We start from the raw sequence: 24,684 nt of genomic DNA, 5'->3' as shown, positions 1-24,684 counted from the left end.
CAGCCTGTCCTGGGCCTTCTACGAGGTCTTGTCCCACTAGGACATGCCTGGAACACCTCCCGCGGGAGGCGACAAGGAGGCATCAACAGATGCCCGAGCCACCTCAGCTGGGTCCTTTTGACGTGAAGGAGCAGCGACTCTACCCCAAGCTCCTCCCGGGTAACTGAGCTCCTCACCCGATCTCGAAGGGTGCACCTAGCCAGTGCAAATCTGATGCATTTTTATTATTATTATTATTATTATTACATTCCAAATTATTATGCAAATTGTATTTCAGTGTCATAAAGGTAAAAAATAAAATAAATCATGGATGGTCTTGTGTCTCAGGGCTCTTTGAATCACTGACATTAATCTTAGACACCTGTGGTAACTAGTTGCAGGTTAAGCCCAGTTAAGGGAAAAACTACTGAAAAAGGGAGCTAACCCTTATTAAGCAGACCATCATTATCAAGCAATATGGGAAAGAAAAAGGATCTCTCTGCTGATGAAAAGCGTGAAATAGTTGTATGCCTTGGACTAGCTAGATATTTCACGAAATCATCGTAATGTTAAGAGATTTGTGGCTGATTTAGAGCACAAATGGGTTTGTGCAGATAAAGGCACAATGAGGATGGTTTCTGCCAGACAAATATATCAGATTAATAGAACAGCTGCTACAAAGTAGCAAACAGGTATTTGAAGCTGCTGGTGCCTCTGGAGTCTCCCAAACATCAAGGTGTAGGACCCACCAGAGGCTGCACTTGTGCATAAACGTCTATCCGGCCTCCCCTGAACTGTTAATTGTTCACTGATGACTGTCAGCAAGGAGGGGGGGAGTCAGGCGAGAGAGAGCTGGTCGCCCCCTTTAGACTTTCTGAAGGTGTAAAAATGACCTCTGAAAAATATGTGGAGTTTCCGATGTGGACCCCCATCCTACCCTGACCTAAACCCTATTGAGAACCTTTGGAGCATCAACAAGCAAAACATCTATGAGGGTGGGAGGCAGTTTTCATCCAAACAGCAGCTCGGGGAGGCTATTCTGCAAAAGAAATCTGCAAAGAAATCCAAGCAGAAACTCTTCAAAAACTCTCAAGTTAATAGATGCAAGAATTTTGAAGCTGCTATCAAAGAAGGTCTCCTATGTTAAAATGTAACTTGACCTGTTAGGATGTTTTTGATTGAAATAGCTTTTGATTTCAGCAAATATGACCCCCTAATGCTGCAAATTCATCAAATTACCATTTTCAGTTTTTTGCAACCTATAAAATGTATTGAAACAGTTGTGCATATTAATTCTGAACAGTACATTTTAAGTTGTTTATTCTATATTTAAAAAATATATATATATATATCACTGGGAGTTTTTTTCAATCACATTCAAATGATCCTCTAGCAGTTTAAAATTATGCTGACTGATTTGAGTTGACAATTTAGAAAATCTGAGAAAAATGTCATTTGCAAAATCATTTGGAACATACTTAACAGATTGACACCCACATCACAATAGAACAATGTAATCCACTATGCATTATAGAAACGTATGCAACACTCACAAAGCGGGCAAATATGTGAATGGGTTAGTGTTGCGAGTGTGGGACAAGGCTTTTTTGTTTCCTGTGTTTGACGTAACCCAAAAAAAAAAAACACAGACAAAACATCCAAGCCCCAGGTCATATCATTATCATTAATTATCAGTTTTTGACACTTCACTGGAGACTGTCTGGATCAGGAGGTGTCCACACAGGTTTCTCTTTGAATCAAACCGCCATGAAGAAATTCCCAGGGTTAAATCAGTTCCTGTTTTGATATTGAATGTGAGATTTAAATGAAATGTTATCGTGTGGTACGATTCGTCAGAGCATAATGTCAAAGTTTTCTCAGGTCAGCTCTCATCTTACACTTTTACAGAGTTGTTCATTTGTTTCCCCAAGTAGCTGTGGAAGGCATTTTGTTTTGCGTGTGTGTTCTGTCTTCTCCTTCTGATACATATGGACATGATCAAGTCCCAAAATGCATTGAAAAGGGGAAACAACATTACTGCTCCCCAATGGTCCAAACTGCAACTGGTGGTCCATGTGGCAAGTTCAAAAACCCAATGTGGCCCTTGAATCAAAATCAATCACATGAATGTATTAATTAACAAATATCCTTATATATATACAACATAAGCATTTCAGACATCATCCCCTTACCACCTCTATTAGTGAAAAAAACAACAATGACCCTGGTTTGTTTTGGCAAAAATAATGAATAATGCAAACCCCGTCTACCACGGGGTAGACCTTAACATGCTCTGTGTCTGGACTGTTGTCCGGGTGTTGCCAAGGCACCCCGAATTACAAAGAGGAACTAAAACAATAACACAAGTGTTGGACGATCACTGGTGTCCAGAGGGATAGATAAAAAACAGAATAACAGGCCAGTTAAAATTGTCCCTTCATTTTGTAATAAACTGACACATTTTGTGATAAACCTCCTCAACGCATTATGTAATTAATTTTGCCGCAGAAGATAAAACTACTGCGCAGAACCCTCAAGCTCCCAGGTCCGAGCTTGGAGGATAAAAGAGACCGCCCATGGAGGGTGAGGAAGTGTATATATACATATATTAAATAGTATTTGATATGAATTAATCTCAAACTCAAAGACGCTTTACATTGTACTATTCGTTCACTCCATACTCTGTGGTGGTAAGCTACTATTGTAGCCACAGCTGCCCTGGGGTAGACTGATGGAAGCGAGGCAACCGGTCTGCGCCATCCGCCCCTCCGACCACCACCACTCACTCACTCACTCACTCACTCACACACTACATTCGCTAGGCTTCCTGGTGTTTCCTAAACGGTCTCCCATCCAAGGTCTGATGGGACTGGGCATAGCAAAGGCACTTTATTGTGGGCAAGCATTTGATATTGCTTCACAAGTTGTACAATTGACAATAAATCTGATTGAATTGAATTTGAATGGTCAATATTATCTCTAAAAACATGGATCTTCTGTGAGCTGGCTTGCCTCTCTGGAGACCCGCCTTGTTACTTGTCTGGGAGCAGGATCTCGTCTCCATGGAGACCTGATCTGCTTTCATTGACTGCACTGGGAGCCAAACAGGAGGTTTAAACAGCAGAATAGATCCTTTTCGTAATTCTTTATTTTGATAACTTGGATAGAAAGTACAATACAAAAATACAAATGTTCACTAATCTAGAAAGAGCCAAACAATCTTTTGATCTGTTGGTATGCTGAGATGCCAAAACAACATTATTGTAGCTGTCATTTACTCAGTAGGAGCTCAGTTCACCCCTTGACCTTCATGTTTTACAACATGAATGGAATGAGTAACCATGTGGTAGTCATTAAAGCTGAAAACTGAGACAGATCCTTTAGACAGGGTTTTGAACAACAATTTAGACGTAACAGTAAGTACAGATAGTTCAAAGAAAGCTATTCAAAGATTAGAAAGCTTAAACTGTCAGCTGCGACTCTATCTCATTTTCAGCTCTCACAAGGCCTTCAGGACCTCCTTTAACTTATAATGGTTTAACCTTTAGACTGTAAAGAGACTGTGGCGGGTGAACACATCACAACTGCCACTGCAAATAAATGCTTATTGGTAATTTATTAATGATCCAAGAAGATAATATCCCAAATTGATCCGGTATGTTTTGACCTTCTTTGGATTTACAGTTTATGGCTACACGTTTTAGGAGTATGCAGTGCACGTCCTCACTTTTACTCTGTACTTGTGGTGTTTCCATGACAAGTAGCATTCTGTAGTGGTGGACACAGTCATCTTATGGAGGAAACCAAACAAAAAAAAATCGAAATGCAACAAAATAAGGGTAGTGTGGGCGGTGCCATTGTAAAAAGGTTATTAGCGTGCTGCTGGCATCTGTCATTGAGATCCGATATCTTTACTTCTTATGAAATAGACATAGACAGAGCCGGTGCTGGCCCTTCTGGGGTCCTAAGCAAAAATAAACAACGGGGGGCCCTACAGTTCGCATCCCATGTCTATTGAAGAATGACCGAATTTACAGTCAAAAACAGTTCCACTGTGCAGTAGAGCAGGTCAGAAGTGGAACTTAGTCACCTCTATGTGCCAACTACTGTCCTGATACTCTGCTAGAAACAAGAAGAAGCAGAGTCTGTGCAGAGAAAACATGAGATGCATAACTGAGATGCGGGGCCATTGCGGCTGCGGGGGCCCTACATAACTTGCGTAGTCTACGTTTAGGAAAAAAACGTCACTGGACATGGAGAAGATCGTGTGAATAAAATGGATGCTGACAAATAATCAATTATTTCCTGGTTATAGCCGGCATACCAGCACGCAACCACGCCACACTGTATTGGGGTCACATGACTTGGCATCTAAAAGGCCTATCTCACCTGCCTGAACACTAGTTGGAGTGCCGCTGGTCACTGAGATGTCTCCATGACGTCCCCTGGAGATAAGGCCAGTCTCCAGGTAGTCTCAGGGACAACAAACAGTTTTAATTTCAGCGGAGACCACATGGAGACTTGAGACGTGAAAGAGTCTCCATGTGGTCTCTGCATGATCTCTGAGAGGTCTCTGCTTGTCGGATACAAAGGAGATCTCAAAGAGACTCCATACAACTCTTTGAGATCTGCTCAGTATCCGACAGGTCTCAGAAACATTGCAGGGACGTCACAGAAACACTAACAACAAATAGTGTTCGCAACACAACTGCTCTCAGAGACTTTTTCAAGTCTCCATGTGGTCTCCGCTGAAATTCAACCTGTTTGTTTTCACTGAGACTACCTGGAGACTCATCTTAGTGCCAAGGGACGTATCAGAGACCTCTCCATGACTACCAGCGACTCCAGCCTCCAACTACTCTCCAGGCCAGCCCTTTGTAAGCGCGCAATCAATCCGAGTTGCAGAGACTACCGTGACTGGCAACAACTCTCTGGTTCTCTCGGTGAGATAGGCCCTTTAATGACAATAATATGTGTGATGAAAGAAAAAATATGAAGAAAATGCAAAAATATATCAACAATGTTTTGGCTCATTGCTATGTACTGTATATATACAATATTACAAGTTGCATTTTAACACATCTATCGAGAGTGAGAAAAGACCATTCTCTATTTTCAAAACAAAGTAAAAAATTAATTTGCAGTTAAAGTCCAAGAGAAAAAATGAGGTTTGCTTTGCACTGCATTACGAATGCACAAAACATCTTGTATGTCGTTCTTTTCCCGGTCGCGCTGAAGGCTGTCCTTTTGGCAAAGGCTTGAGTTCAGTCTGGGTCGCGTTGGAAACACTGTTTTTCCCTGGATATGGCCATTTCCCATCCATCGCAAATTCATCCGAGGGCTGGCATAGTGTCAGGAACCGCTGGGGGAGAAGGCCAGTGTAACAGATTAGGTCAAAGTTGAGAAAGTGGGATGTCTGGTGCTGAAAACGAGGCAAGAAATATGTTTCTGTGTGGGAATGGAAGAAGGAAAACCTGTCCTGGATGTGTGAATAAGCAGTTGGGATGCTAAGTAGCACATATGAGCCAAAATGAACTCACACGACCCCTCAATTTATCACAGGCCCTATTCATACAACTAGTTCTTTTTTAAATGGACCTGTGACAAGAATAATAGCGGTGAGGGTGTAATTCTGTAGGGAGGGAAGCTGTGAAATGCCATGGGGAAAACTAATCTGGCCTTTGAGAACTTTATAGTTGTCAGTATATCCAAATCTAATAAAAAGCTGTCTCGAGGTCTACTGACATGATTAATGTCAGTGTAATCCAGGATAAGGTATTTTTATAACACAAAAGAGCAGTTCCCAGTTGAATGCAATGATCTACTAGGTTTGACTACTGAAGGCAGTTTTGCTCACCTCTTTGAAAGTGCCCTCTCCGTTGATGAGCTGGTAGATGACGAACAGTGGGATCATGGAGAGGGACACGGTGGCGATGAACCATCCCAGGATGTTGGCCCACAGCGGGTAAACGTACGAGTTACTGAACTTCAGAGGGCTGTACCGTACAATGGAGAAGATAAAGGTCCCCTGCAAGAAAAAACAAAACAAAAGGATTTGTAAAACAGGTTGCATTCATGGTTCACTGCTTTGATGTTTGGTGCAGCTCTGTTAGCTAACTCCTGGCGTGATACTGGGCGATACAAAACTAAGCTTGATTTCATTTGACTAGTCAAATGAGATTATTATAGATATTTTCACCACTGACATATTAAGCACTTGAATTCTTAAACTCATGTATGAATTCATGACATTATTAGGGCATTTTCCACTGCTGGTCGACACCCACATTGGCTGTGTGTGTGATAACGCAGTTTTTTTTCAGAGTTGAAAGTGGGACCCCGACTGATGTTGTGGTAGAAAAGGTTTTCTGTTGTCAAACAGATTGCACAAGGTCCCTCTGATATTAAACTGTGAAACTGAGACTTGCCATTTGACTCGGCCTTGGGCTCAGAGACTTGTGTATGTGAAGCTGGCCAAACAAAATATACACTTCTACACTTACTGTTAGACATCAATTATTCAGACCACTATATTTATGAAGAGTGAATTTGCAAATAAGGCTGTCATGAGAATACACTGTAACTCAATTTAATTATTCCACCAAATCAGTTTCTTAGAAGTGATTAAAATCATGCTGAAATTAAACTAGTGACAAATAGTATATTTTTTGAATGTATTTCTTCCTTGTACAATTGTGTTCATAATTCAGTACAATTTTAGCCACATAACTGTACTGTAAGTAATGATGTGTTTTCATCTCTTTTTTGCCATGTTTTTGTCGCATTTTTGTGGCTTTTGGTGCGTATTCGTCACGTTTTTGTGTCACTTTATTGTGTCACTTTATTGTCTCTTTTTTGTTATGTTTTTTTCTTTTTTGTTGCTTTTTCATAGCTTTTTTGGTGCCATTTTTTTTTGCCTTTCTGGCACATTTTAGTCACTCGTTGCATTTTTGTCATAAACAAGGATCAGGTTCACTCCATTTCTATAATAATTCCTTTCAAAAGCAGTGAATCACCCATAGAGAAACACTGTATGATTATAGGCTCCACTTCCATCTGAGATTTGAAGTATAGCTGTATCTTAGATTAAAAAAAGCAAGATATTGCCTTATTTCACTTTTAATGAGAGCACTTGATCTTAAAGCAGTGGGGAGTGACAAACAAGCACGTTGTAGTCCAGGCACTTTGCGCATTGACACGATCAGAGCCACGAGCCAAACTGTTGCTCATTTCAGTTGTGCAGAGAATAAATGAAAGTGAGCATGTATCATTGCACTTAAAGATGTGTGAACGGAACCAAAGACGCCTCCACAGACAGCTCCAAGTAATTTGGGAGTGACCTGTCTCAGTGGGCAACATCTTCATCTTCTGCCTCTGCAAAAACATTTTCACAGCTGTGCTCATTTTCTCCCAGACTCCCCTCCCCTCATACATCACAGCAAATCAACAAGTTACTGTGCAATACAACACCACTCACAAAGATGATGAAGGGAGTGATGTACTTCCAGCAGTACTTCATCATTCTACTGGGGTGATATCCGATCATATGTGTGATGTTGCCATAGAAACGGTCAGCACCTGAAAAGAAAAGGATATTCAGTATAGACTGGCATATGTTGTGTTGTGATCGTCAGGGCTCTGGGAAAAGGGGTATGGCAAAATAACACTGTTGAGCCGATAATGTAATCATGAGTTGCAAGCCAATAATGTAATAAGTTATTGCGTTATTGGCCTGACAAGTTGAAAAGAGTTCACAAATGTAATGAATCCAAAGTGGGTGGTAAAGCGGGTCATCTTGTGACAAGGGCCCGACCGATATGGATTTTAGGGGTCCGATACGATACCAATATGAAGGGATTTGGCCTGGCTGATAGCCAATATGTAGGCCGATATTGTAAGTAATTGAATTTGATGGGTTTTTTTTTATCTATCAAAGAGCCAAAAGCTAAACATGCATTGATGTAGCAAAGGTTTCATCATAGGAATATATCTAACAGAGGCCAATTGTGTTTTTTTATAAGGCCATTACTGATTATTGGGGATTTTGAATTGGTCAATACGGATGTATGCACCGCTGGTATTTTTGGAAATTGTCTATAATGTCTATCTGTATGGTTTATAATCCCATGTATGAAGCTTTGAAACATGTCATTGTTGAACTGTGAGGAAGGAGCGCTGTATATTCATGTTTTGTAAGTACTTTAGAGGAAGCTTGTTTGAAAGACAAAAATCCAGACTCTCTCTCTTATTGTTCCGAAATTAGGCACAAAGGTCTACAACATAAAATGTATAAAACAGGTACAAACTTGTGACCGATTTTCACCGTGATGTTTCTCTGCTCCCCTGAGGCCTGGGGAATTGTGGGAGGGCTCATTTTAAAGCTCTGACTGAGCTCTTTCCTATGCATATTGGGCTGATATATTCTACTTATGACCGAGACGTTGCCAGTTCGAATCCCTGCTCTGACAGGTGTGCAATGTCGCTGTGTCCTTGGGCAAGACACTTCACACACCCGTATATATTAGTGAGTGCATGAGCGAGTGAGTGAGTGAGTGAGTGACTAATAGTAAATTCCTTGCTCCTGTATCTGAGTATTTCTTCCACCAATGTCACAGTTTGGTACAATGATTATAGGATAATCATAATAAAAAAAACAACAATATGATAATGCTGATCCTCTCTACAAAATCTTTCCCTTCCTTCTATTGTTGCCACAGCTGCCCTGGGGAAGACCGACAGAAAAAATGCAGCCAAACTGCCACCCTCCACTCATGCAGCGCATTCATATAAAGGCAAGGTGGGTGAAGTGCCTTGCCCAAAGACACAGCCACAGGGCGTCCTGTGGGAGTAACCTTTCGGTCCTACGATGACCCGCTGTACCATCTGGGCTACCGTCGTAGGAAAATGTATGTGAGCTGTGACACCGCAAGTGAAAAAAATGCCATTAGAGCTAAAAAACAAAAATTGAAAAATACAAAAGTTGATGAAAAACCCACAAAATAACAGGTCATATAACATTTTATAGAAAAAGGCACACAATTGTTCATTGTCTATGTACATTATTGGCTAAATGTATTACATTTGTGAATAATGTAATATTAATGTATTAACCAGCCAATAACGTAATAATTACCGGCTTGCAAACAGTTATTTTATTATTGGCCGTTTTTACGTTATCTGTTCCTGGGTATGTTCCATAATAATTAACCAACATAATTTTCATTGCAAAGTTGTGTAGGATTTTCAGAATGAAATGCAGTCGGTCACGGCAGCATTAATGGAGTTTTTCCATGTCACTTTTCACATCTGTTAAGTCTTGTCTTTTGCTAAGGTTTGGTAATAACACTTGACCTCGTCAGATCTCAGAAGAGGGAAGTTTGAGTAGGTTGCTAGTGGTGATCAGAGGGTCTGTTATAGAGCAGATGTGTGCAGATGTGTGCAGATGTGTGCAGATGTGTGCAGATGTGTGCAGAAGTCTACTCCAAATTCCCTTCCCTTCAAGTGCTTGCTACAAATAACAAAAAGGCGTGTTTCTCTGCTGAGGTTTAGTTGACTTGTTTTTAATATTGTCTGAACTAATCATTTACTGATAGATCTTTCATGTTCATGTTTTTTTGTGTATAAGTATTTAGCAAACGCTTAAACTTTTTACTTTTAGCACCAAGACTCACCATAGACCCATGCGATGCTGACGGACTGGCAGAAAGACAGCAATAGCAGAGTGGTGCCACTGCAAACATGATAGTCCAGCAGCTGAAGCAGGTACATCCCCCCCTGAAACAGGACATTTACGGACAAATATTAAGACATATGTATGAATATAGAGCAGCAATCCAGATCTAATTCAAAATAAAGGGAGCAGCACGACAGTCAGGACAAGGTCTCATGTCTCTGTTTTTTTTTTGGGGCCAAAGCAGCGTTGGACGAAAAACAAAGAGGTTCCTTGAGTCTATCAAAACCTTTTGACCAAAACACTGTGGAATAATGACATCAAATAAATTGAAATCACAAGATCACAAGGACTGGTGTTATCTAGGAAATGCAATGTCCGCATTGCACGCTATTGTATTATGTTTAAATCCCGTGGTTCAAGTATTCACAAACATTTTCTGACATTTTATTCTTCTGCGCAATCCTCCTCACAACCATGTTACTTAAAACAAATAGGGATAAAGTAAGCGCCGCCACCACTTTACATATAATCCCCAATTAAATTCAAGTATCGTGAAGTGTTCTCAGTGAGAGGAATGTTTTCTCTCATGTTAATTGTTATTGCCTGCAGTCATTCATGCCTTGCCTTCAATCATCAGTGTGAGAAGATTAGTCTGAATCTGAATTCGCCTTGAATCAGTTATTTGTTTGGATGTTATATGGCCATTTTATTTGTATGGCATATTTCAGAGTGCCAAAAAAAAAATTGCAATAAGATACATTTAACAACAGAGGGGAAAAAAACAAATAAAATGAACAGCCATGTTTGCTAGCTACCATGCACTCAAGCGCATAAAAATGTTTTGAGCCGGACCTGGACGGACAGTATGAGGCACAACAACAGATTGCAACATGACTAAGAATGTCACCTCAGACCACAGCCATGTTCTGAACGCTAGACATGTGTTGTTACCATCAGAGTCTGATTGAGGAACTCATTTGTTCATCAACTCTATCCTGGAACTAAATGAGGAGCTGAACTCATAAAATCAAAGTTTGTAGTATCTTAAAGCAGAACTAAGTAACTTGTTTACCTTAATGAATCCTTTTCGTAGTCCCTCTGGGGCTAATTCAAGTGTTAAAGGAACAGGCCACGGTTTTTCCATATAGAGATGGTGGTCTTTGTGCGTGCGCTCAGTCATGCACAACGACCAAAGATGTTGTTTGCATTTGGCCTCTCCAAGCATATTCCTATAGCTCCGAACGGGGTAAAATTACAAATTAGAAGCGACCAAGCTCTATCATATCTCAGTATGGAAAAACCGTGGCCTGGTCCTTTAATGGATGACTGGGGGGTCTTTCATCTCCCCCTGGTGTCTCTGGTCAGAAAACCACAATTGCAACTTCGCTGTCTCCAGGTTGGTGTCACCAATACAGACTAATGGAATCACGAAGAAGAAGCTAACAGGCTAACGGGAAAGCAAACTGTGGGCTAGTGCCACATAAACAGTATTTACAGCCAAGTTTGAGTGAAAAAAATTATCTCCATTGTGTTATTGGATGTACAATACACCCTCTCCCTTTGTTTTCTCTGTCAGCGTAGTATTTACTCTCACAGACAATTAATGAGTAAAAACATGTAACTTGCTACAACACCTGCAGTGGCGCTTAAGGCCTCTAGGGGCATGAGTTACTTAGTACTGCTTTAAACACTGCGACACTAGGCGCTTGTCTTACACACTCATGCAGACTGTTCCAAACTGAAAATGCCTGACTCTGAGCACCTCCAGGAAACTACCCTCTGAGGTGCTCAGAGTCTGGTCGAAAGTGCCTTCTCAAGTTTTTAAGAGCTGCAGTGCACCCTTCAGACACCAGACAGACCTCCCGCTGTATTCCCAGCACAAAAGCTGGGTTGAACATATCCTTGAAGGTCACAGTTTCTGTAATTTGGCATCCGCACAGTAAAGTGAAGATTACTGCGCGGATTTCGAACTACTCCTGGTATTGTTATGCCTTACAATATAGTTCCCCCTTTTATCCGCTTAGAAAATCCACATTGTTTAATTTTGTGTAATTATACTTTGTAGTGGAACACGTAACCATATTTAAATAGGGAAAACGTGGAAGAGCTCGGTAGCTTCTATCTTGACCTGTTTAGGAGCTATAGAGGAGAGAGGGAGAGGCTAAATGCTAACGCCGTCTGCGCTGTGTTTACGTGATTGATGGCACGGGGGAAGACCAGACAGGTCCTAAAGAACTCGTCAAAGCTAAGGTAAGAACATACTGTATCTCAGTATGTAAAAACGGTGGCCTATTCCTTTAATGGCTGCATTCTGTTCAGTTTCAGGTGGTGCACTAGTGACATGAATATGAGGTCTGTGGGCTTATGCCTGTGAACGTGAGCTGTCTTCGAAACACCGCAAAATCTATGCGTTTTTCGCCGCGGCGTTACGAGGAGACGGTGAAACAGTTGTGAAAAATGCTGGGCAAAAGTTGAATTTCAATATGTCTAGACGCACTGTGCCAAATGTGCGCTAGTTCCGACGAAAAACCAGGGACTAGTTCATTAAAACATAAAATTAGTCCAGACGATGTCCGGGCTTCAAGGCAAAATGGCCGCCTCCCTGTGCGTGTGGGCGTGGCGTTACAATTGAGTTTTGGGGTTGTCCTGATATCCCCTTGCACTGTGCCCAAGGATCCGGGCCTACGTCCAAAAATGCGCCTTTTTTTTAAATTGGGGTCCGCTTCCAGGGGGAGTGTGGAGCCATTTTGTTGTGGGCGTGGCCAATTCGTCCATCACCATAAATTTTCACGCCGCCCCAATGCCTCTGCCAATTTTGGTGAGTTTTCGCCCACGTTCAGGAGGTCAAAAATGCGATCATTTCCGGAGAAAAAAAATAATAAGAAGAAACCACGCAAAAACAATAGTCCCTTGCTGGGACTGCGTCCGGCTCGGGCCTAACTAGCCCAAACGAGAAGTAAAAAGATAATCTTGGAAGAACCCACCTCAGTGACTAGAGACAATCCTAGTAAACAGCAGATGGTGCAAATCAACAGGAGGAGCAGCTCTCGTCTGAATCCTTGCCGTAGAATCAATGGAAACAAATCTGTGAGAGAAGTCATCAGGCACTCCAAACCCACAAACTGAGGAGACAGAGGAGAGAGGCAGGTCTTAGGTTTTACTTCATCTAATAATAATAATGCATCATTTATAGCACTTTTCTCACTTTCTGCATAATACATTCTCTTCATATTCAATAATGGCAAGCTTCTGCTGTAGCCACAGCAGCCCTAGAGTAGACTGATCTACACCACTCGGTGCCATCAGTCCCTCCGATGCACTGACGTATACTGTACTTGAGAAGTAAAGCTGATGTGTAAATGAGTGCACTGCAGGAGCATTGGATGTACCATTATCCTACGGCTCTAATAAAAATGCTACTGACCTCTCTCAAGAGAAAAGATTTTAAGTAGATCAATTATAGAAGATGTTCATGATAAAAAAAATATCAGGTTCGTATGAGATCTAAAGCTTAGATCTGTATAGGGAGAGACTGACTGTCTCCTTTAACATTGATCGACCCTTTAAGCTCAGGGGAAAAAAAGAAAAGAGTACTTGTTGGATGGACTCTGTGGGTTCGTCCAGTGCTAACTAAGTAATATTAAGGTGGAAAAATGAAAACCTGTGATAATATGCACTTTAACTGCTGAGAAAATGTTTCAAAATCGTTTCAATAATTTTACCATGACATGTATTGTTTATTCCCAATTTACTGTTAATTGACAACAGATTGTTGCAGAGCCGTGCATTTACCTGGCTGTCGAGGCTCAGGAGGATGATCATGAGGAAGAAGCACACGGACCAGACCTGAGGCATCGGCATCATGGCCACAGCGCGAGGGTAAACGATGAACGCCAAGCCTGGACCTAAACACAACAGAACAGGATTTGGTATCAAATGATGATATATAGGGCTGGGTACCTTTCCATTATTTCTGTTACCAGTACTTTAACTATACTTAGTTTGCAGTACCGTACAGTTCCATTTCATGTATAATGTATAATGTATGCGGTGAGAAGCTAACAAACAAGGCTATGAAGAAACTATAACTCCACCGCCAGGGTATTAGAGTTACGAGAGCCACTGCCCATATTTCTTGCAGAAAGCAGTCCCCACTTGCCGCACACTTCAATGGCACGGAGTGGGTTGCAAAACTTGCATACCTGTGACATTTTCAACCTACTCAATGAACTGAACCTGTCACTTCAGGGGAGAACAACTGTGTTCAAGACAGCTGATAAAGGGGCCACATTCAAAGCCAAGTTGGAAATGTGGGAACCAAGTGTGGGAGCGGGAGTTTTTGACATGTTTCCCTCACTTTACGGGAGCAAGAGCAGGCTCCATCATTATCCTGACTTGGGTGGTCACTTGACTCAGTTATTGAACTAATCTGAGCGCTATGTTCCTGCCACAATAGACCCTCGAACTGGAAAAGAATGGATCAGGGAACAGTTTGTAAACAGAGCGAGTGACTTGTCTGTGCAAGATGAAGAGCAGCTCTTTGGGATTACAAATGGCGGTGGGATTAAAACCACATTTGAGAATACATTTAATCTCACCAAAATCATTGTGGATTAAATACATTCACCTTGAACTTTTGCAAATTATACAGGATTTTACAACCCTAAACATAAAGATTTTATTTTTATTTTTTTACTGAACGTTCACAGACAAGCAACCGACAACTGTGAAGTGAAAGCAAAATGATACATGATTCTGTTTTTTGTTTTTTTTTAATAGAAAACCGAAAAGTGGGGCGTGCATAAGTATTCATACAGCATGAATGAACACTTTGTGGGACCCCCTTTTGCTGCAATAACAGCAGCAAGTCTTGGGGTCTGACTGTACAAGCACACAATACACATGTAGAGAGTGACATTTTAGCCCATTCCTCTTTACAAAACAACTCAAGCTCTGTCACATTAGAAGGAGAGCGTTTGTGAACAGCAGTTTTCAGATCTTTCCACAGATTTTCAATAGGATTTTGGTCAGGACTTTGACTGGGCCATTCTAACACATTAATATGTTTTTATTGAACCATTCCATTGAAGATTTATCTTTGTGTTTAGGGTCATTGTCCTGCTGGAAGGTGAATCTCCGCCCCAGCCTCAGTTCTCTTTCTGACTCCAGCAGGATTTCCTCCAAAATGTCCCTTTATTTGTCTCCATCCATCTTCACAACTATTCTTACAATCTTCCCAGTCCCCGCTGAGGAAAAGCAGCCCCACAGCATGATGCTCACCCCATCATATTTGACACTGAGGATGGTGCACTCAGGACCATGAGCAGTGTTAGGTTTGCTCCATACATAACGTTTTGCATTTGGGCCAAAAGGTTCAATTTTTGTCTCGTCAGACCAAAGCTCCTTCTTCCACATGGAGCTGTGTCCTCCATATGACTTCTAGCAAACTTCAAACGGGATTTCTTATGGCCTCCTTTCAATAATGGTTTTCTTCTTCCACTCGTCCATGAAGGCCAGATTTGTGTAGAGCACGACTTATAGTTGTCCCATAGATTCCCCCAGCTCAGCGGCAGGACTTCACAGCTCCTCCAGAGTTATCTTGGGGCACTTGGTTGTATTTCTTACCAGTGCTCTCCGTGTTCAGTCTGATATTTTAGGTGGACAATCACGTCTTGGTAAGTTGGCAGTGGTGCTACACTCTTTCCATTTCTGAATGATGGATTGAACAGTTGCTCCGGGAGATGTTTAAATCTTGGGAAATCTTTGTATAACTTAAAGCTGCTTTAAACTTCTCCATAACTTTATCCCTGACCTCTCTGGTGCTCCTTGACCTTCATGATGTTGTTTAGTAACCAATACACTCTGACCACAGCTCTGAGGGCCTAAAAGAACAGCTGAAATTATACTGAGAGTAGATTACACACAGGTGGCCTCTATTTAAGTGTTAGGCCAAGGTGTGAACATTCTGGAGTCATGAGGAATGTTATAAAGGCAATTTAATGCACTCAGAAAATGCTGTATGAATGGTTTTTATGCACGCCCCACTTTTCAATTTTCTATTTAAAAAAAAAAAACAGAATCATGTATCATTTTGCTTTCACTTCACAGTTGTCTGTTACTTGTGTGTGAACGTTCAGTAAAAAAGACAAAATAAAATCTTTATGTTTAGGGTTGTAAACATGACAAAATGTGCAAAAGTTCAAAGTGTATGAATACTTTCGAGAGGCACTGTACCATTCAGTGGCAGAAAACCCTGAAATTACCACAGAAGCACTAAAAACTCTTCTCCTATTTTCAACATCTTATCTCTGAATCTGTGAAGTTGGGTTCTCAGCCGTTACTGCAACCAAGACTAAATTAGGCAGCAGACTGGACAAAAGAAGCACACCAAGTGTCACAGACCCGTCACTCCGAGAAGGAGCGTCTTTTTGGAGGAAAGTAAACCCAGAGATCTCCCTGATTCAAACCTTTAGTCACCTCAGCCTCTCCAACGTCCTCTCCTCCTCATCTCCATAAAAGCCAAAACCCTACAGAGGAGGTTCATATTCTTTGTGGTCATGCCAAGATCTACATGCCAACGTTTATCCATTCAATCTATTCACTGGCTGCATTTCTCTCATTTGTGCTACTCTCTTCTGGTTGCATTTAGGGCCGTGCAGAGAGCAACAGAGGGGCAGGGCATGGTTCTGTGCAGGAGATGCCTCTGCTCTCACTTCCTACCTTTGAGCACCACTCCCCACTGCGCTGCAGGACCGATGGGCGGGATATTGGACACACACGATGAACTAACGAGGGCCATGTTCATTTTAGATTACAGGCTAATACGTCTTATTGGTCTTATTGGGGAAGAACCAATGGTAAAAGTTATGGAGGGAAAAGGGCAAGTCAGGGACAGGGGGCCCTCTGCATGTGCCTGGTTGCATTGCCGCGGACATTTCATATAAACTGTACCTTAAAGAAGGAATGTACAACAATTGTAATGGCCAATCTCTGAGCTCTGAGTTCAAGGTTCAAGGGATGCCAGACTAATGTGCTTACAGAAAGCTTATAGATTTATTGGCCTATATAAGGAACAAAGCTGCCCATACAACCGAAAGTAACATGGAATGAGCAAATATATTTAAAAATAAACAAGCACATTGTGAATGGCATGACCTAAGGTCCCTTTTTTCTGCAGCTGATTTGGCTCAAAGCCAAAAGCAAAGCACAAGTGCAGATGGTCAGGCCACACGCAAAAGCAGTACCAGTATAGTGAAATATTATGCAACTTTCTTCTAGTGCATATGCAAGAGTCCAGCAATGGTCAAATAATGTTGAGTTTGTTAATGGTTGGTCAGGTGTTACAAACTGAGTGCACAAGGGTGAATGGGGTCAAGTGTTTTGGGACATACATTCTGTGTGTGGTCATAAATGGTGCCACCTTAATTTTATTTTTATAATTCCTATTATTCAAAGAAAAAACTGCTTTATTTTAGTTACAAATTACATTATTTGTTTTTGGGAAAGGTTATTGATATAGGCTTTGAAAGATAGTTTGCTGTGCAGCCTGATATCATGGTATTTATAATGAAGCCCTTGTTCACTAGTGATCCCTTTCAAGTTGAGTAATGAATTTTGAAAAAAGTGTAATTGTAATTTTAAAAAGTTGTCTTGGGCAGTGGGTGTAACTGAATAGAAACTAGTGTCGACATAGAAATGGGCAGTACAGTGTATTGACGAGGATGAACTTGTTTCATGTACATTGTAAAAAATAAACAGCCAAGGATTGATCCCTGAGGGACAACCTCTTCTATTGCTATAAGGAAGAATGTGTGTCAGTCAGTTACTGATTGTTAAACTTTAAAGCTACCACTAGGGCCGAAAGAAGGTGGAATAAAGCCTAACCACCAGCTGTACAAGGAGAGTCAATGGATTTGGTAAAGGTGGCTCTTTTGGCAAAATGGCAAAATATGATTATGACAGTAAGGCACAACTAACACTCTATCAAAAAACAGTTGTTTGTACCTGGCCAGCACAGCCAAAGAAATATTTTAGCTCCCCTTGATCTCAAACTGAAACATGAACATTTAACACAAGATCACAAGAGGGGCTGACATAAAGCCTCTTACATGAGATTATCACATCTCCTGATTTGGCACAAATCTCTTTGATAAATCAACAGACTTGTGTAACTTACCGGATTCTGCCACTTCAGCGATGTCCAGCCCAGTCTCGTATGTCATGAATCCCAAAACAGAGAAAATGGCAAAACCAGCCACTACGCTGGTCCCACTGTTCAGAAGGCACAAGTAGAAACAGTCCCTGGAAGACACAAAAAAGTAAAAGAAATGCTTAAAAAAGGACTTTCAATTTCCTTCTATTGACGTCTGAATGCAATTCTACAATATACCTACTTGTAGCAATCATTATTGTAGGTGTTGTAACTTCCAAGTGATGTGAGGAACCCAAGTCCAATCGCATAAGAGAAGAAAACCTGCGTACCTGCATCCATCCACACCTGTTGGAATCAATAATGTAGAGTAGATGAATATGCAGATCAAATGATGACTCTATAAAAAAACAAAAAAACAAAAAAACCAATAGATAAATTAACCTCACCTGTGGATCGGAAAGCCGCGAAATGTCCGGGTAGAGGTAATAAATAATGCCATCGATAGCTCCAGGGAGAGTCACTCCTCGGATCAGTAAGACCAGCAGCATTGCATAAGGGAAGGTCGCGGTGAAATATGCCGCCTGAAATCGAGATTAAACATGATCTCTAGATAGCGTATGCAGAAGTATGCAATGGGGAAAATGTCCATAATAAGCACATAATTGGTTTTCCACGTTAAAATGAAAGTGTAAAGGAAGTGCAGCAGTCCATAGCCTGGCGCTTTGTTGTCTGAATGAAGTCAGCAGACAGTGTGAAGTCACATGCTTCTCTATCTGATTGAATATGAACTGTTTACTGTATCATTGTATTAACAGTTCCTACTAACAATAGGCTTTCTAAGAAGCTATAACTTGTTTGCAGAATGAAAGAGCTGCACTAGCGAGCGTCACGCGACTTAACTCTCCAGAGGTTGCTCTTCCTCTACCTTCATTTCTCAATACAGGGTTAATGGTCGTGTCTCGCACAAAATCAATTATTTACTATAGGTAAAGGTGGATATGTTTTTTTTTAAAAGGGACAAGTATGCATCATACACACTGTGTACATCCTTTGAAATACCCCAGGGTCACATAACATTGTGCACTAGTAGCTAATACAGTCGGCAACCATCAGATCTGTCATCACATAATTTTTTGTGATGGCTTTGTGTTTAAAGTGAACCCAGCCTCACTAGATGTAATGATGTGATGTTTCAGTTGTTACTTGCACTGACCTTGCCAGTGGACTTGATGCCTTTCCATACACAGAAATAGACGATGACCCAAGTCAAAATAAGGCACAGCACCAGCTCCCACCGCAGACTGCCCACATCCTCAATCCCCGAAGAAATCTTCAACACTCTGTGTCTGTGAACAGGAGGCAACAAAGTGGTGTTTACTTAAAGGGACTACAGAGTTTAAAAATGTTAAAATTAAGTATTTATCCTCCCCCTACATGTTTCAAAAATGTCCTAATGAGAGAAAAATAAACATATTTAAACATTACAAACAAGCATTACAAAACATTCTATCATAATCATCGCTCTGCTCTTTGGCCCGAGTTCAGGACAGCCACCGAAATGAGAGGCCACCAAAGAAATGAGGAACTCTATAGCATTGTCTGGATGGGAGCAGCTCATACTGGGAGTACAGGACATGGGATGGATCTGGACCTGTTTGATGACAATCTCCTCAAATATATGCATAATGAAGGATATTATTTTAATTAAAATCACTTTTTGTGCCGCTTTGCGTAGTCACTTTTGATTTTTTTTTTTTTTGACTGTCAAGTTACCGAACCACACAGACATGCCATATCTGATGACACGTTCAATGCATGGTAAAAAAAGAAGCATCATTTCCAGTTCAAGACCAAATACTCTAGTACAGCTGGAGTCAATGTTGACACCCAGGTGTTTGTAAGAATGAACCTGGGTGACCTTAATGTTGTGAATAGAGAGCGGGGTATGATCTTGTATATGTCCTGGGTCAAAAACGCTCATAAATTTGGATATTTGGATAAATGTTTGCCTACTCTGAATACTTTGAGTTGAGGTGTGAACTTGAAATCAAGACTTGGGCTCAGACTTGAGTCACTAATGTGACAACTTTAAACTTGACCTGATAAAATGTACTTCGATGTGGACGCCAGTGAAGCAGGATGCAACTTGGACTTGAGCCATATGTCACTTGAGGGCTTCTCCTCAAAAAATAAATATAAATAAATAAATAAATAAATACTGTTGGTCTTTGATTGGATTTGTCTTCAAAGACTAGAAAGGACTTGAAAGGACTTGAAAGGACTTGGAATTCAAAGCATAGGACTTGATTGGATTTAACTTTGCTCTCGACTTGGACTAAAGGTCAATTCATTCATTTAATTTTTTTCCCCCGTTCATTCTTCATTCTAACTGAAACCAGCAGGAATACAAACCTTTGGTCTTAAGATAAGTTGTAATTAGTATAAACAAAGATTAATTATCTTCTGCTTTAGTGACCAAAGCTGTATGTCCAATAAATACAATAATTAAATACATGATTTGAAACAGCTAAGCACAACAAAAGTTTGCACATTATTTTTATAATGGTATTTTACTTTGACATGCCTATATCTTTGCTGGCACAGGAGAAGGGTGAAATAAGTTGGTGCACATGTGACAGGTTTTGATAGAGTTAAGATTAGGTTTCCCCATATTGACCTGTAAAGTGTGAGTGATGTAACTTACTGCCAGTACTCCACAACTGGGAGGGTGGTATTGGTTTGGGGATTTAGACTGTGGCTCATGTTGGTCTGGCTCGGGTCCAAACAAGATGCTGTGACAAAGAGAGAAAATCCAACTGAAACACATGGCTGAACAATACAGTGTCATAAACATAACATTATGCACGTGGCAGATGTTCATTATACCGGCCAAGTCCTAAAAGGCCTAACAACAATGTGAAAAAATAAATAAATAAAACGTAACATGTGTTAAATGTGCAAGACAAGCATGTAATTTTTCCACTTTTTATTAATTTTCATCACAAATCTTCATCTGCTTAGCACTAAAAATAGTGCATTGTAACTTGAACAATTCTTACTATATTTAAAAGTAAATAGTCTAATTTGTAAGTTTCATTCAACTTGTATCAGACCTGTATTCCAGTCGTGTCCGCACGAGGCCCATGGCAGATCCGCGCTAAAAGAGGCAAACAGGTAAAAGAAGGCCCACGCCATAATAATGACGTAAGATGTAGCGCTGAATGAAATGATCAGGTGACTGGCATAGCCCATGCCTGTAAATACAAACATGTTGTATGAACAAACATACAGTGCGTAATTACGCACAGAAACTTTGCGCTGCGTTACCTTGAAAGAGAGGACATATCTTTTTCCAGCAAGTGATGCCTCCCTGGTTGGTGTACTGTCCTAATGCGGTCTCAAGGAAAAACAGGGGGATCCCGCACGTGAACACGAACAAGATGTAGGGAATGAAGAAAACACCTGCCACAATGACACATAGGCTTAAACATTATGTCATTGTCTAACTAAACTCAAAACAAAAGTAAAGCAGACGACTCAACACACCTCCTCCGTTTCTGTAGCACAAATAGGGAAACCTCCAAACGTTTCCAGGACCGATAATGGCCCCCATCACAGTGAGGATAAACTCAGCTTTGTTGCCCCAATGCCCCCTCGACATCGAGGCTGTCGTCTTCTCTTTGCATCCATTTGGTATTACAACTGAAGTTGCTCCAATGTATCCGTTCAGGGTCATTTTGAAAATAATAAATATAGAAACATCTATAAACAAATCGGCCTAAGAAAAATACAACTTTAGTGAGAGCTGTTATCCAGAAATTAGATCAGCCTGTGCGTAACAGACACAGTAACAGATTCGGTCCTGTTGCAAAGTTGTTGAAGTTGTTCCTCACACACTCTCAACTGATATTAGCTAAAATTTAGAGAGGCAGAAAGTTGTGTCATTTATGGGATGCTTCCAGGGGGCGTGGGTAGAATGTCACTCCTTAAACTGGGTTGAACAGTGCGCAAAAGGCGGAGCTCCAGTTCCGACAGAGGCCCATGTGTGGAAAGAGAATGCGTGTGTGTAGTTTAACTATCGCATTGTAAATGGTTCTTCTTCTTTTCTGTAAAACACGCGTGTAACATCTCTGCGCTCTCTTTTTTCTTTCTTTTATTTTCAGTTCGGATAGAAGAACCATTTTGTTTAGCATTCATCATTGTTTTTCAACGTGGGGGAAAGTCTATTCGGTTCTTTCTTTTTCACTCTCCCTCTCTCAGTCTTAACTTGACAAATAGGAAAAGGCTGAATACTCGCTTAAAATTGGCCCATCTTTTTGTAAGCACTATCAATATTCGCCATAGGGTGGCAGCACTTTATTGAGTGATACCACTTGGATGAAGGTAGACTGAATTAAGTCATGACAGCTACAAAATCCGTGTTTATACCACTGAGTAAAAAGCCGATAATGTGGGAAATAATTTACTTTCTTGGGCCCGGGACACACACCCTGCGGTTAGGAGTAGTTCGGCATCCACACAGTAAAGTGAAGATATTACTGCGCAGATGTCGAAGTAGGCTACTCCTGGTATTATTACGCCTTACAATATAGTCCTCCTTTTTATCCGCTTAGAAAATCCACATAAAAACTTAAGGCACACTAAAAAACACATCCTAGATGTCAATCAATTCGATTTTTCGGATGAAAATCTTTATTCATAGTGTAGGGCAATGTGTTGAGAACAAAATAACATAAGGATGATAAATGGAAATCAAATTCTCAGCCCCTGGAGGTCTGGATCCAAAATTATAGTCAAAATCAAAGTGACAAATCAGGTCACTGGTTGATCCAAATTCTGTAGAAATTCCTCCAAACGAGTCTGTATCATCCTCAGTAGTGTGTGTGGCCTCCACGTGCCTGAATGCACTCCCTACAACGCCTGGGCATGCTCCTGATGAGACCACGGATGTCCTCCTGAGGGATCTCCTCCCAGACCTGGATTAGAGCATCAGTCAGCTCCTGGACAGTCTGTGGTGCGACGTGGCGTTGATGGATGGACCGAGACATGATGTCCCAGATGTGCTCTATTGGATTTAAGTCTGGGGAACGGGCAGGCCAGTCCATAACATCAATACCTTCATCATGCAGGACCTGCTGACACACTCTTGCCACATGTGGCCTGGCATTATCAGGCATCAGAAGGAACCCAGGGCCCACAGCACCAGCATATGGTCTTACAATAGGTCTGAGGATCTCATCCCGGTCCCCAATGCCAGTCAGGGAACCTCTGGCTCGCACATGGAGGGCTGTGCGGCCCTCCAATGAAATGCCTCCCCAGACCATCACTGACCCACCACCAAACCGGTCATGCTGGATGATGTTGCAGCAGCAGAACGTTCTCCAGGGCGTCTCCAGACTCTGTCACGTCTGTCACATGTGCTCAGGGTGAACCTGCTCTCATCCGTGAAGAGCACAGGGCACCATTGGCCAATCTGCCAATTGCTGTGTTCTCGGGCAAATGCCAATCGGGCTGCACAGTGTTGAGCAGTAAGCACCGGCCCAACGCCCTCATACCACCCTCATGGAGTCGGTTTCTGACCGTTTGAGGACCAACATGCACATTTGTGGCCCTCTGGAGGTCATTTTGTAGGGCTCGGGCAGTGCTTCTCCTGTTTCTCCGCGCACAAATGAGCAGATAGCGGTCCTGCTGCTGGGTTGCTGACCTCGGTCGCCCCCCCCCCAGGTCTCCTGGTGTACTGGCCTGTCTCCTGGTATCTCCTCCATGCTCTGGACACTGCGCTGGGAGACACAGCAAACCTTCTCGCCACAGCACGAATGGACGTGCCATTTTGGATGAGCATCACTACCTGAGCGACTTCTGTGGGTTGTAGATGCTCCTCATGATACCTCTAGTGGTGAGAACACTGGACAAATGCAAAAGTGTTCCAAAAACACGGTACAAAGGATGAAGACAGGGAAATGGTCTGTGGTCACCACCTGCAAAACCATTCCTCTTTTGGAGTGATCTTGCTAATTGCCTCTCATTTCCACCTGTTGTCTGTTTAATTTCCACAACACCAAGTGAAATTGATTCACAATAAGCGTGGCTTCCTAACTGGACAGTCTGATATCCCAGAAATGTCACTGACTTGGAGTTACATTGTCTTTTTTGAGTGTGCCCTAAGTTTTTGTGAGCAGCGTACTATATAGTGTAACACTTCTCGTAACCATATTTAAATAGGGAAAACGTGGAAGAGCTTGGTAGCTTCTATCTTCTCCTCGTTTGGAGCTATAGAGGAGAGGGGGAGAGGCTAAATGCAAACGCCATCTGTGCTGTGTTTACGTGACTGAGGGCACGCGTGAAGACCAGACAGGTACAAATGAACTCGTCTAAGCTAAGGTAAGAACATATCTCAGTATGGAAAAACGGTGGCCTATTCCTTTAAACCTATTGCTTTAGCGGTTCATACATAAGGCTCAGAACAGGCTAACCTCTCAAGCCAAAACGAATCTAAATCTTTATTTATCTATTTTTTTTTTACTTTTCTTTTCATCGCTTTTTCGTTGGCTTTTCATGACCTTTCCGTCACATTTTTCTGTTTTTTTGTGGTTTTGTTTTTTGCCATTTTTGTCACACTTTTTATTTTATTTTTTATTTCTTCATCCTCATTTTCGTCTGTATTTTTGACCTTTTGTTCGAGACGCGTTTAGATTTGGGTAAAGCCAAACTGGAGAAAAGGTGCTCGGTTCAGGTGGGGGTTAATAGGTTAAGCAGCCTTTTCTCCTTTAAATATTAGCCTATTGTTTCCCATAATTTCTACCTGCATGCGGACCTGTGGTGATTCCCGGTACTGCCGCCCCTGGGCCCAGCCGGTGTGACGCTCGAACAGCATGCTGCT

The 24,684-nt window shown here is 41.6% G+C and overlaps 1 protein-coding gene across 1 annotated transcript; it reads right to left on the bottom strand.

Annotated features, from left to right (window-relative positions):
- Positions 1 to 5,164: 5,164 nt before the first annotated feature.
- On the bottom strand, positions 5,165 to 21,707 carry LOC306970694 (sodium- and chloride-dependent GABA transporter 2-like; the record flags this gene model as incomplete). The annotated part of the gene is made up of 14 exons (XM_079566722.1): positions 21,351 to 21,707; positions 21,132 to 21,266; positions 20,918 to 21,058; positions 20,509 to 20,596; positions 19,018 to 19,150; positions 18,251 to 18,385; positions 18,046 to 18,149; positions 17,829 to 17,953; positions 13,445 to 13,557; positions 12,637 to 12,774; positions 9,651 to 9,753; positions 7,457 to 7,557; positions 5,837 to 6,007; positions 5,165 to 5,341 (listed from the first exon to the last, which is right to left on the bottom strand). Exons 1-14 carry the CDS (start codon positions 21,538 to 21,540, stop codon positions 5,165 to 5,167), a joined length of 1,854 nt encoding a protein of 617 aa, XP_079422848.1. The 5' UTR covers positions 21,541 to 21,707.
- Positions 21,708 to 24,684: the final 2,977 nt, after the last annotated feature.

The sequence above is a fragment of the Gobius niger genome (genome assembly GCF_951799975.1).
Source record: "Gobius niger genome assembly, chromosome: 11".
Lineage (NCBI taxonomy): Eukaryota > Metazoa > Chordata > Actinopteri > Gobiiformes > Gobiidae > Gobius > Gobius niger.
The sequence above is the reverse complement of the archived record's forward strand: the minus strand, read 5'-3'. Positions and strand labels throughout refer to the sequence as shown.